At 32.1% G+C, this 12,614-nt stretch overlaps 1 protein-coding gene across 11 annotated transcripts; it reads right to left on the bottom strand.

The window, feature by feature from the left end:
* Positions 1 to 106: 106 nt before the first annotated feature.
* Positions 107 to 2,921, bottom strand: LOC103497629 (ubiquitin-like-conjugating enzyme ATG10). Of its 11 annotated transcripts, none has more exons than XR_007815500.1 (8): positions 2,684 to 2,921; positions 2,327 to 2,491; positions 2,153 to 2,203; positions 1,977 to 2,063; positions 1,769 to 1,871; positions 1,363 to 1,460; positions 726 to 951; positions 107 to 483 (listed from the first exon to the last, which is right to left on the bottom strand). XR_007815500.1 is itself a non-coding variant. In XM_051079361.1 (8 exons), the coding sequence occupies exons 1-7, from the start codon at positions 2,684 to 2,686 to the stop codon at positions 759 to 761; spliced, it is 711 nt and encodes a 236-aa protein (XP_050935318.1). In that variant the 5' UTR covers positions 2,687 to 2,919; the 3' UTR covers positions 107 to 477; positions 726 to 758. The 11 variants fall into 11 exon arrangements, 10 of the variants coding, with proteins under 10 accessions (XP_050935318.1, XP_008458095.1, XP_016902227.1 ...); XM_051079361.1 differs by having other exon boundaries at positions 107 to 477; positions 726 to 971; positions 1,977 to 2,054; positions 2,684 to 2,919; XM_008459873.3 differs by having other exon boundaries at positions 107 to 555; positions 726 to 971; positions 2,684 to 2,918.
* Positions 2,922 to 12,614: the final 9,693 nt, after the last annotated feature.

Genomic DNA, 12,614 nt, shown 5'->3' with positions numbered 1-12,614 from the left:
CACATTTCCCGGCATATTATACATTGTTTAAGTTTTTTTTTTTTTTTTTTTTTTTTTTTTTTTTTATTATTATTTTTATTTTTTTATTATTATTTTTTTAAGAATATAAACCAATAACGAACAATTCTATAACAAACTAATAATTTATCCATAAATCCTTTTACATGAAATTAGGGAGACATTTACAAGCTCCCATAATGAACATTGTCCACCTTTACACATTCACTTTATCACCTAAATTTGCATAAATGTACATACATACATCCCAAGATATATGGTAAAACTTGAAAGAATGATAGTATATATGATAATGGATAATTTTTAGTTCAATTGTAAAAAATGAAGGATAAAGCCTCCGACCTCAAAAGGAGTGCACATCAATCTTGGCAGCCCCGCTTTCAGTGCGATATCCTCCCCTTGCTAAAGCCAATCTCTCATCTCAGGCAGGTTTTGACTTCTCTACTAGAGCATGGAGTTCTAATTCTAGGAATCAAAACCAATTACCACCATCAGTAATTAGATCACGAGCAATGCCCTTAAAATGAGTCATCCTCGCTGAAAATAACAGAATAAAACATCTTTCCAATGAACTCCTCTTACAATTGCAAGTTTCTTCTAAAAACAATCTTCTAATACTTTAAAGTTTTTCAAAATAAAATTATATAATGAAACAGTTCAAATTTTGGGATGTGGCCTTTATGGCTAAAAGCACTCTCCAAACTTACCCAAGGCTGCTGAAATGCTGATGAACTCCAGAATCAAAGCTGACTGCCACTGACTTCTTTCAACAATTCCATAGGAATCCTCAAGCCAACTACTTGCCCCACAACTGAGAGCCATGAGGCAACATATCTTTCAATAGCTATTTCATTATTGAACCAAGAAGCATCACTAAGAAAGAGTAGCTTCATCCATTCACTGGTTCCACAAGGATGTAATTTGAACCATGGTCTGTTTAAATATGGATGCTCCTGAGATTAATCCATACCCACAACTAATTATATGACTAATTCTATGAATTGCAATTTTTCAAACTGGACACAATGAAAAAACAAAAGGAAAAGAACAGCATCCTGCATTCTTATTTTCAATCAGAAGATACTGAAAAGACACTCTGAATAACATACAGTCCCTTCAAAGCACTGATACTATCATTTTCTGTGGCTGTATCATATCATGTAACAGTTGCTATTTACAGAAACTGATGAGTACAATAATTTACAAATGTTCATGTTGTTTGGATAGTAAAATGTGAAAAGAAAAAAAAAGTATAGAATATTTCTCTATCTTCCAATGAGACCCAATTTAAGCTTTGTGCACCTAGAATCAAATGCCAAGAAAGTTGACTAAGAAAAGTTGTACCTCCTGAGTAATAAATGTCCATTTTGAATTCAATAATGTATCTACAGACTGTGATGGGAGATCCTTTTCAATTTCTTCAAACATCAGCTGTTGTCCATCTGTACAGATTATAAAATTAGTATACTGAATGGGCTTAAATACTTCATATTAGGAACAAAATTCTAACACTTGATATATCTGGTACGACCATATTATAGCATATTTGAAACGCAAGTCACACTAAATCACATTTTTAGAATAACTACAGGAATTAGCAAGGTCAGATAACCAAACATCACATTAGTACAAATCACTCTATTTATTTGCAAGATAACTAGTAATTAAAAACTTAGTGTTCCAATTTGCATCAATTCTTTTTTCTAAATCAATAAAACTCATTTGTTAGGCCACTTTCAAAATTGCATACCACAACAGTAAGCTCGAAAGTATAGCACTGGAACACTATATGATGCACAGTGCAGAATGTGAAAATCATAGTAATGTACTTCTTGGTCACTTGGGGGTGGGACCTTGAGAAAAAGAGAGAATCCGGTTAACAAATATATAGCAGATATCACACAATGAAAGAAGTATAGTTCCCACAAACAAAAACATCAATTACAGAAAGCACATACTAATGTAGCTTCATCAAGATACTCGTTGTTGTTGCCAGCCCCATCAATATCTGTTTCCTCTAAACACCCTCCTTTCTCCTGCTCGTTCTGTTGAAAACATAATAAACGAAACAACGAAGAACAATAATATTGCAGAAGAAGAACAAAAAAGGGCAATAAAAATGGATGAAGCAGACCTCTTGTGGTCTCAGAAGGCATATTTTCTCCAAAGATAAGTATCCGTCAACCTACTAACATATAAAAAGGCATTTATATATACATATGTATACATATGTTAAGAAACAACAATATCTCATCTCTGAGCAACGTGAAAGTAGAGGTATCGTAACCAAAGAAGAAAAAAACTTCACTTTATCATCAGAACTAATCCACCGTAATTTCTGATATGGAACCCATGACCATGAAGGAAAATCAGAATTGATAAGTTTCCATCTATGAATAAAAGCAGAAGCAGCCTTGTAAAAATCACTTGATGAGATAGTTCCACCCGAAGCTATTGCTTCACATGTACCAACCTAAACCCATCAGTGAAACAGAGACGGGGAAATCAATAATGGCAAGCGTCAATATGGAACAACAAATTCGAGGCAGAGCGATTATTGGAAACCCATATGAAGTACAAACAAATCAAAAGTTGTAGGCACATATAATCAAAATCATTCGGCTATGAAGAATTAGAACAAGTTAGAATAATGTGGGATACACACCATCTTGAAATTCACATGAATGGTTGAGTGATGGAAGGATTGCTTGCGTTGAACTCCTGTTTGGAACCACTGAATTTGGAGGAATTGAAATCGTTTCTACGTTTGGAACGGATGGAAGTGGCAACTTGGGAAGTGAGGTTGAAGTGGCTGGCGGAGGAAGGGAGAGGGGAGAAATTGAGAGAATAGAAGGGAACTTCGAATTAATGAAAACTGAAATTATTCGGAAAATTGCCAAATATAATCAATCTTCGAAGGTGCTCTCGGGTTTTTGGATTCATCGGTAGACTTCGGACAAAATATAAGTAAAAAGTCCCATTTACCCTTAAATGAAAATTTCTCCCTTTCGTACAACAAATTCGCTCCCTTCCTCCACTTGCTATCTTCTTCCACTCACTTCTCTCCATCCTCTTTTAAACTATTTTCTCTTAAAAATTATTTATTTTAATTATTAAAATACATTCTTGAAATAAATGTATATTGATTTTCTACTCTTACCACTTTTCTGTTCTAAGTTTCCATCAAATTTTTTCCATCTCTTTTTTAAGCATGTCATAAATATAAACAAATAATAAGTTTGAACAAATAATAAGTTAAGATTGTTTTTTACTTTTTATGGTTAGATAAGATATTTTTTAATTGTGTTACATTAACTTATCTAGTTAAATTTGGATATGATTTATTGTACGCTTCAACATTTTTATATATTTTTTGCTTCATCTCTTTGGTTTAAATTTTAGAACAAAACATTTAGGTTTATGATTATTTTATTTTATTTTATCTGTTTATGTGAAATTGAATATAGGTGTGTACCCGAACCCTTGATTTACTTGCTTATTTATTTAATCATTTATTAAACGTATTCTTTCAAACTTACTCTTAATCTTTCTTGCCACTTTTGATCAAGTTGTCGTGTTATTTGGTAAATGTTAATTTAGTTCGTTTTATTTATTATTATATGCTATTGAAGTTTTTTATGGAGGAATTCTTTAAAGTCGTTTTTTTTTAACTGAGCTTATGATTTCTTAACTAATATGGAAAAAATTAGCATGATTTTACACATCATGGGAACTACTATTTTTTTTACCTCACAAACATCTCACGAGTTTTAAACTTGAAAATACCCAATTTCAAAGCATTTCTATACCTATTTTAGGTGATTTTACACTGATTTTATAGAGTCTTTAGATACTATTTCTTTTATCTCGCAAATATTTCACAAATATCTTGCAACTTCCAAACTTAAAATGATTAATCCTAAACCAATTATAGGTGATTTAGGAAGATTTTGCACATGGTTTAAGGAGCTTTTAGCCACTATTTGTATCTTACAAACACCTCGCAAACATTTTGCAAACACCTCGCAACTTCTAAACTTCAAATATCTAACCCAATGATCAATTGTATACTTGTTTTATGTGATTTAGGGTGATTCTACACATTGATTAAATATGTGACTAATATTTATGATCATGTGTGGATGTCGTTATTTGGATTACTAGTAGTTGCCTCATACTTGTAGCAATGTGTCCTTCCGCAATTATGTCTCCTTTGGGATTCATTAGCTATTGCGTTTCCTTCAGGATTCACAAGTTTGGAATGTGTGTCAGATATGCATGAGATATGTGCGAGATGTATGCAAGATATGTACGAGATGTTTGTAAGATAATACATATGTATCTAAAAGGCTTCCTAAACATGTGAAAAAGCACTACATAGGACTTAAAGAGGTAGAAATTCGATTTTGGAACACATAGTAAAAGTTTGAAATGTGCGAGATGTGTGCGAGATATGTGTGAGATATATGCGAGATGTGTGCGAAATATATGCGAGATGTGTGCGAGATAATACATACTACCTAAAAGGCTTCCTAAACATGCGTAAAAGCACTCCATAGGACATAAGAGAGTTAGAAATTCGATTTTGAAACACATAGTAAAAGTTTGAAATGTGCGAGATGTGTGCGAGATATGTGTGAGATATATGCGAGATGTGTGTGAGATATATGCGAGATGTGTGCGAGATAATACATATGTACCTAACAGACTTCCTAAACATGCGTAAAGCACTACATAGGACATAAGAGAGGTAGAAATTCGATTTTGAAACACATAGTAAAAGTTTGAAATGTGCGAGATGTGTGCAAGTTATATGCGGGATTTGTGCAAGATATGTGCAAGATGTGTGCGAATGTGTGCGAGATAATACATGTGTACCTAAAAGGCTTCTTAAAAACGTGTAACACTCTAAAGAACTTAAGAGATGTAGAAATTTGATTTTTGTTCAAGATTGTGTACCAAGATCTTTTATATTTGGTAAACGATCTTGAACCAAAAATACTTTGAAAAAAAAAACAATACAAGATTTATGATTTATTGAAAACAAATATCATGATTTCAAAAAAATATAAATGAAAAATTGTAGAAGCAAAGAAGAAAGAAGATGGAAGGAAAAGAAAATTGCAGAAGAAGAGAATAAAGAATATTGAAATGAAGAACAAATCTGAAATACTTTTTTTAAAAAATAGCAGGCTTCATGGGTTTTCTTTTGTTACACAGATCGTAAGTATTTTATTGTTTTGTTATATTTATGAAAATTAACCATAAACATAAATGTTTTGTTCTAAAATTTAAAACAAAGACACAAAGAAAAAACAAATATATATAAATGTTGAATTGTACAACAAATCATACCAAAATTCAACTACATAAGTTAATGTAGTATAGTTAAAAAAATATCTTATCTAACTATAAAAAGTAAAAAACAATCTAACTTATTCATTCTTTAAATTTATGACATGTTTAAGAAAAGAATCGAAAATCAGAAGGAAAAAAGTTGGTGGAAACTTAAAACAAAAATGTTGTAAGAGTAGAAAATTAATATAAATTTATTTTAAAAATATTTTTAATAATTAAAATGAACAATTGTTGAAGAAAAATAGAGTTTGAGAGATGTTAGAGAGAAGTTAGAGGAAGAAGACAACAAGTGGGAGAAGAGAATGAGTTTGTTGTGTGAAAGAGAAGGGAAAATTTCATTTAAGGGTAAATTGGACTTTTTACTCATATTTTGTCCTAAAAATCTATCTTCTCTCAATCAATTCTAAAATCTCACACACCCTTAAAAAAGGACTATATTTGACAAATTCCCAAATTATTCCCTATTCTCCATCCCCAATTTAAGAAAGTAAGATTGCACAAAATAGAACCACTTAGAAAATAAACAAAATGTATAGTACAAGGGAACAATATTTGTATTTTTACCATAGTAAATTTTTTAAAAATGTCAATTGTGTCCTTCGACTTTCTTTCTCTCAAGGATGACTTCTAATGCTAGTGACAACTTCTATTAACAACGTCATGCCAATATACCAATTCGTCAATATGTTTTCCATGAATTTATCATGTCTTGAACTTTGAATTTATAAATAATATATATTAATTTTAATATCATAACCCAAAATCAATAATTTATTTTAATAAAAGTTGCTACTATATCAATTTCATTTCAAACCTATATCAACTATATCTTGGTAATATTGTGATTTATAAAAGCTTAAGCATTACAATCGAAGGCCAAACCAAAACATAAACGTAAAAATAACAATCTATTGTCAAACAAAAACTTATCAAATGTAAAACAAACACCTAATTATTACATTTGTAATATTCTAATATCGAAGTTTAAGTGTCATCATTCCACTTTAGAGAATGCTTTGTAGCTTTGCTTGGAAACACTTGTTTTAAGTCTTTTTTGGACTTTTTGCATTTCCTAAAATTTCTTCATTGGTTTTGTTCATCTCTTCTCAACGACAAGCTCATCCATATTTTCAATTGCAACCTGGGGCGTAAACGAGCTAGGTTAGATTGGGTTCATGGACATTTTCAACTCAACCCATATTTTCGAGTTGGTTGGGTTCGTATTAGAATTTATGTTTTAAAACTCGTAATTTGTAGTTTAAAATAATATTCTATTCAATAAAGTGGTTATTGAAGACTTATTGGTGAAAATAAACTATGATCTTGAATCCAATAAATTAAGGTCACGAGGCTATCTAGTGTAGACTTGAACTTTATGTATGGACAAATGTGGATCAAGTTTGAGAATATAGCCCAAATGGTCTATAGTGTATGAATAAGGTTGGACGCGTTATTTTGGGGACACTATGGATGCGATCCACTTTGTAATTAGTACAAATGATGTGATCCTGAATAGTTCATGTAGAGATATGGAAGTGGGGGCATGCTATGTAAAAAGTTTACATAAGATTGGAACCATGAAATAGTCACTTTTAAGTTAGAACATCGTTGACCGTATAAAATTGACTATTTCGATTATTGATGACCTAGGTAATCTAATCTTAATCTTAATCTTAATCTTAATCTTAATCTTGAGCTAATTATGAACTTCTGTTCAAACAGAATTATCCTTAGATCTACATAGGTAAGGGCAACTCAATAGCACTAGCCCAATAAGCCTCCCATTTAAGGGGTATAAAGATCAGATGGATGGTTAGGAACATAGGGTGCAAGACAAAATTCACTCCTACCTCGCTTTAGGGTTAGTAGATAGGTTGTTCCCTTAAGGATTGAATTCAAGTCTTGAACAAGGGGCACCACCGTGTCATTGGTCCAAGATGGATTCAGTTTAGGTTGGACCTTAAACCAATTGTTCAAAAGTGGATTAGTGGTACTTAAGGAGCAAAGATGTACTCCCGGGGATAAAACGTTATTTTGACCCAGTCGAAGTTACGAACAAATTGTGAAGGATCAACTTACTAATCATGGTTATATCAAATGGACACAAATATATTGATAGCGAAGGGAGTGCAACTACGAGACTTTAGTAGAATGACTAGTTAGCTAACGAATGTTGATTAGCTTGGTCTAAAAGGGTTTAGCTAGTTAATCTCAGATTGTTAGAGCCCATGATCTATAGGTTCGTTAGGTTCCCTTGCTTGCTCACATGGAATAAACTTAGAACAATATGATGAAATAATTCGAATTGTTTGAATTAGGTAAAGAGAGAGAAACCAACGAATATATGTCGTATAGTTGTCAATTATCAATTTGATGTAGAGATTTATGTTGGAATGTGATTTAAATATTAACATTATGAATGCGGATTCGTATTCGGAAGCTCGAAAACGATGAAAGTGGTCAAAGCTGAAAAAAATCAAAATGTTGACTTTTGACTTTGAAAAGTCAAACTTTGATTGGGTTCATATTCAAATATGATTTGAATTTTGAAAAAATGTGAATGCAGATTCATGCTCGGGAGGTCAAAATTAGTCAAGATGGACAAAATGATAAAAGATAAAAGTTTGACTTTGACTTGAATGGTCAAATGACCATATTGCCATTGGATTAAAATTAATGAGAAAATCCAACATTTTGTTAGATAATTCCACTAATACTTAGTTGGATAAGTAGCTACATAGAATGTAAACACCTAGCCCACTAAATTTCATTAATTGTTAATGGAAAATGAGGTGTTGAACTTAGGTTATTCTTTACATGCAATAGTTGCATGTCTTTTGCCTATTTAAAGGCTTGTTTTCAAATTGTAAAAGAATTTTGGCAATATTTATTTTTTGAAATTAAAAAAAAAAGAAAAAAAGAAAAAAATCTTACCTAAGCTCACCCAACCCTAATCCCATTTTCATCTTTCTCTCCTTAATTTTCTTCACCAATTAGGTCCCATAACCCAGTTCTAAGTCCGAAGAATAGCGAATCAACATTAGTGATGGTCCCAAGTTTGTGTTTGTTAGGAGATTTCAAGGAATGAGAAGCTACGAAGTTACGTATTTTTTATAAATCCTAATTTAGTTGAATTAGGATAGTTTATGCATGTTAGTTTCTAAAATTTTTTAGATGTAATTAGAGTAAAATAGATTCTTTATTCCGCTGTGCATATCTTGCTTTCCTTAACGTGGTATGAGAACATGCTTAATTTTACTCAATTGTATATGGTGGGTTTCAATTTATTTGATAAATTGTTGGTTGAACTAAAACAGAAATATTATGGTTTTGGCCCTAAATTAGGTGTTGTTTTTAATAATTATTGTAATTGGCCCGGTTTGGTTGCCCCATGCGCTAGTGCGTCTGACCCAGATCCGATTCGATCCAATGCTCGTTTGACCTACTCGCGACATGTGTCCGGCTCCATGACTTGGTCTAACTCGGATCTTGACTTGTGCTTGATTGAGGTGGATTAGGCCATTTCTGTACCTTTTTGAGCCAGTTCAAGTCCTTTTTGGGTCGGTTCAATGAGTTTTGGGTCGGATCGGTCTAAATTTGATGGGTTTTCAACTGGTTCGAAGCGTTCGGGAGCGGTTTCTGTACTCCACCAAATTATTAATGTAATAATTTAGTTTTTAGTATAATTTAGGAGCCAAAACCAGTCCATTTTAAGGTGTTTTAATTACCTATGCATGTGATGTATGTTTTAATTAGAGTTTAAATTGTATGTGCATAAAGTATGACATATAGATTTAAAATTACACCATAGTTTAACATGTTCATGCATTGAAAGTATGTTATAATGTATAGTATGCATGGTTACTAATTAATATAAAAATTAATTAATTTTTGAATTAATTAAATTAATTTTGATTAAATATGATTTAATGGAATTAATTAGTTAATTAATTTTGATTTATTTAATTTGATTAAATTATAATATAACTTAATTAAATATGATTTAATTCATATTTAAATAAATTAAAATCTATATTAATTGATTTCTTTATATAATGGTTATATAATGTTGAATATATGTTATAGGTTAGTCTATAGTTTTATAAGTGTTAAAAAATCAAGTAGACTTTTAAAATCTATAACAAAAATAACTTGCATGCTTACCTAGGTTAAACATATCAACTGATTTTCAAAGCATTAGGTTAATATCTTGTAAAACATATTACAAGAGGCTGACTTGATTCGATCTTGTCAACAAGTCAGATAAGATGACTAAGGTTAGAGGTTCTTAAGTTGATGGTTTTGTGGAACACCTGCTACTTGGAGATTGTAATCAGTTCATCCTAGTTAACCTAGTTTTATGATCATGTGTGAGAGATGTGAGGTAATAAACTGGCTTATCACTTAGACATTGTAGGTTAAAATCCGGTATAATGGTTATGCATGCTTCACCTAGATTTAGGATATGTTTTAAGTTAGCCTAAATATGATCCTACTTTTACGAGTATCCTTTAAAAACCGTCTTATAATACTTTAGCCAGAGATGTAGCGTACTTTTAACTCTAGTGTCCCTAAGAGTTCACACCGAGTGGTCCATGTAGGGCTTTGGGTTGTGCATAGGAGCGAACTCTCTTTGGAAAGTGTTTGCATGGATCAATATCAAGGTGAATAAAGGAAGTAGTTGATAGTAAGTGGGTGAGGGTTATGTGACAACACATCCCACGGTCTCTTCCATTAGATCACACCATGAGATTCCTATAATGCGCTTGTTTGTCTGCTCTAGAGTGACATTTTCTTCGGAGGGTTGTATTATAGGATTCAGAACATCGTGAACTCCATATATGGATAGGGTCGTTTTGATCAGTTTTCATATTGACTTTCCATTTTCAGGAGCATACTGATTCTTATCTCTAAGATCCAAAAATGGAGGGTTACACTTACAAGAATTACTAAGTTGTTAGTATATTCTCGACTGAAGTAGCGATAACTAAGTGTTATGAGAATATGAGATATTCAGGAGTTAGCATTTGGTCAAGATTGTTTTGGTTCAAATAAGGAATAATCGACTACTCTCCGGTGGAGGTTATTCTAAACTTTTGAAATATCGTTACAAAACATAATAATGATGGGTACATTATTAATATTTTCTAAACTAATCGGTTCTTAAAGGATTATAGTTTTTCACTAAATAGAATATACTTTATTTTTCAACATTAATAATTCAATAGTACAACTCTTAGCTTTTGAGAAATTTAATGGTGACACTTATGCGACTTGGAAATTAAACCTGAATACAATGTTTGTTGTAGATGATTTAAGGTTTGTCTTAAATGAGGAACGCCCTCAAGCCCCTACCTAGAGATGTCCATAGGGGTAGGGTGGGGTCGAGGATGCCACTCCCCTTCCCCGTCCCTGCCCCTCTATCTCATTCCCCATCCCTACCAATTTCCTTGCGGGGAACTGGGCAAAGATTGGGACCTCGCGGAGAAATATTCATCATTTTTTTTAAGTTTAATCTCATTTTCCAATCCACATTTACTTGAAATGTATATACATTTCCAATGTTTTATTTTTGACAGTATATTATCAATTTTCTTATTTAAAATACTTCAAAATGTTAAATTCTCATTGTTTATAAAAATAAAAATTCAACTATTAGAAGATACATCTATGCAAAAAAAGTCAAAGATCAATCCATAAGTATTATCCAACTAACTTAAATCCAAAGGCAATATGGTCATTTGACCATTCAGGTCAAAGTCAAACTTTGACTTCTCACCATTTTTTTCGTCTTGACTAATTCTGACCTTCCAAGCATGAATTCACATTCATTTATCCAAAATTCAAATCACATTTGAGTATAAAGTCGGTCAAAGTTTGACTTTTCAAAGTCAAAAGTCAACATTTTGACTTTTTACAACTTTGACCATTTCCATCAATTCGGAGCTTCCGAATATGAATCCACATTTTTTTAATATTTAAATCATATTTAAACATAAAGCTCTATCTCAAACTTATAACCAACGACTATATCACATATATTCGTTGATTTCTCTCTCTTTATCTAATTTGAACAATTCGAATTATTCCAACATATTCTTCTAAGTTAATTCCATATGAGCTAGTAGGGGAACCTAATGAACCTATAGATAATGGGTTCCTACGATCCAAGACTAATTGGCTAAATTCTTTTAGATCGAGTTAATCTACATTCTTAACTAACGGGTCATTCCACTAAAGTTTTGTAATTGTACTCCCCTCACTATAGATATATTTGTGTCCATATGATATAACCATAATCATTAAGTAAATCATTCACAGGTTGTTTGTAACCTTGGCTGGGTCAAAATACCGTTTTACTCTTGAGATTACATCCTGCTCATTAAGTTCCATTGATCCACTATTGTACAATTGATTTTAGGTCCAACCTATAAACTGAATCCCTCTCAGGCCAATGAGAGGGTAGGGCCCCTTATTCAAGACTTGGATTCAGTGCTTAAGGGATCAATCTATCTACTAACCCTAAAGCGGATAGGAGTGAATTCTATCTCTCACCCTATGTCCCTAGCCATCTAGCTGGTTTTACTCTTGAAATGAGAGGCTTATTGGGCTAGCGCTGTTGAGTTGCATTCACCTATGCAGATCTAAGAACAGTTCCATTTGAACAGAAGTTCATAGTTAGCTTAAGATTTATATTAAGTTACCTAAGTTATCAATAATCGAAATAGTTAGTTTTATAGTCAATGGTGTTTTAAATTAAAAGTAACTATTTCATGGTTTCAATCTTATGTAAACTCTTTACATAGGATGCCCCAACTTCCATGTCTCTACATGTACTATTCAGAATCACATCGTTCGTACTAACTACAAAGCGGTTCGCATCCTTCGTGTCCCTAAAATAAGGTGCCCAACCTTATTTATACACTCTAGACCGTTTGGGTTATATTTCGAACTTGGTCCATGTTTATGTCTTTATATAAACTTCAAGTGTAAACTAGATAGCCTCGAGACCTTAGTTTATTAGGTTCAAGATTATAATATTCAATTTTCACTAATAAGTCCTCAATAAGCACTTTATTGAATAGAATATAATTTAAACTACGAACGATGAGTTTTATGATATAAATTCCAACACAACGTAGATTTTGTAATCTCACTAACACTTAGTGGGATAAGCGGCTACATGAGATGTAGACACCTAGCCCACTTTATTGAATAGAATATAATTTAAACTACGA

This window comes from Cucumis melo, chromosome 1 (assembly GCF_025177605.1).
Source record: "Cucumis melo cultivar AY chromosome 1, USDA_Cmelo_AY_1.0, whole genome shotgun sequence".
In the NCBI taxonomy this organism is placed as follows: domain Eukaryota; kingdom Viridiplantae; phylum Streptophyta; class Magnoliopsida; order Cucurbitales; family Cucurbitaceae; genus Cucumis; species Cucumis melo.
The sequence above is the reverse complement of the archived record's forward strand: the minus strand, read 5'-3'. Positions and strand labels throughout refer to the sequence as shown.

What these genes read in the sequence shown, in the direction of transcription:
- LOC103497629 (XM_008459873.3), bottom strand. An exon ending in GCCTTCTGAGACCACAAGAG is followed by an intron (nt 2,064 to 2,152) that starts GTCTGCTTCATC and finishes TGTTTTCAACAG; the next exon opens with AACGAGCAGGAGAAAGGAGG. An exon ending in ATCTTGATGAAGCTACATTA is followed by an intron (nt 1,872 to 1,976) that starts GTATGTGCTTTC and finishes CTTTTTCTCAAG; the next exon opens with GTCCCACCCCCAAGTGACCA.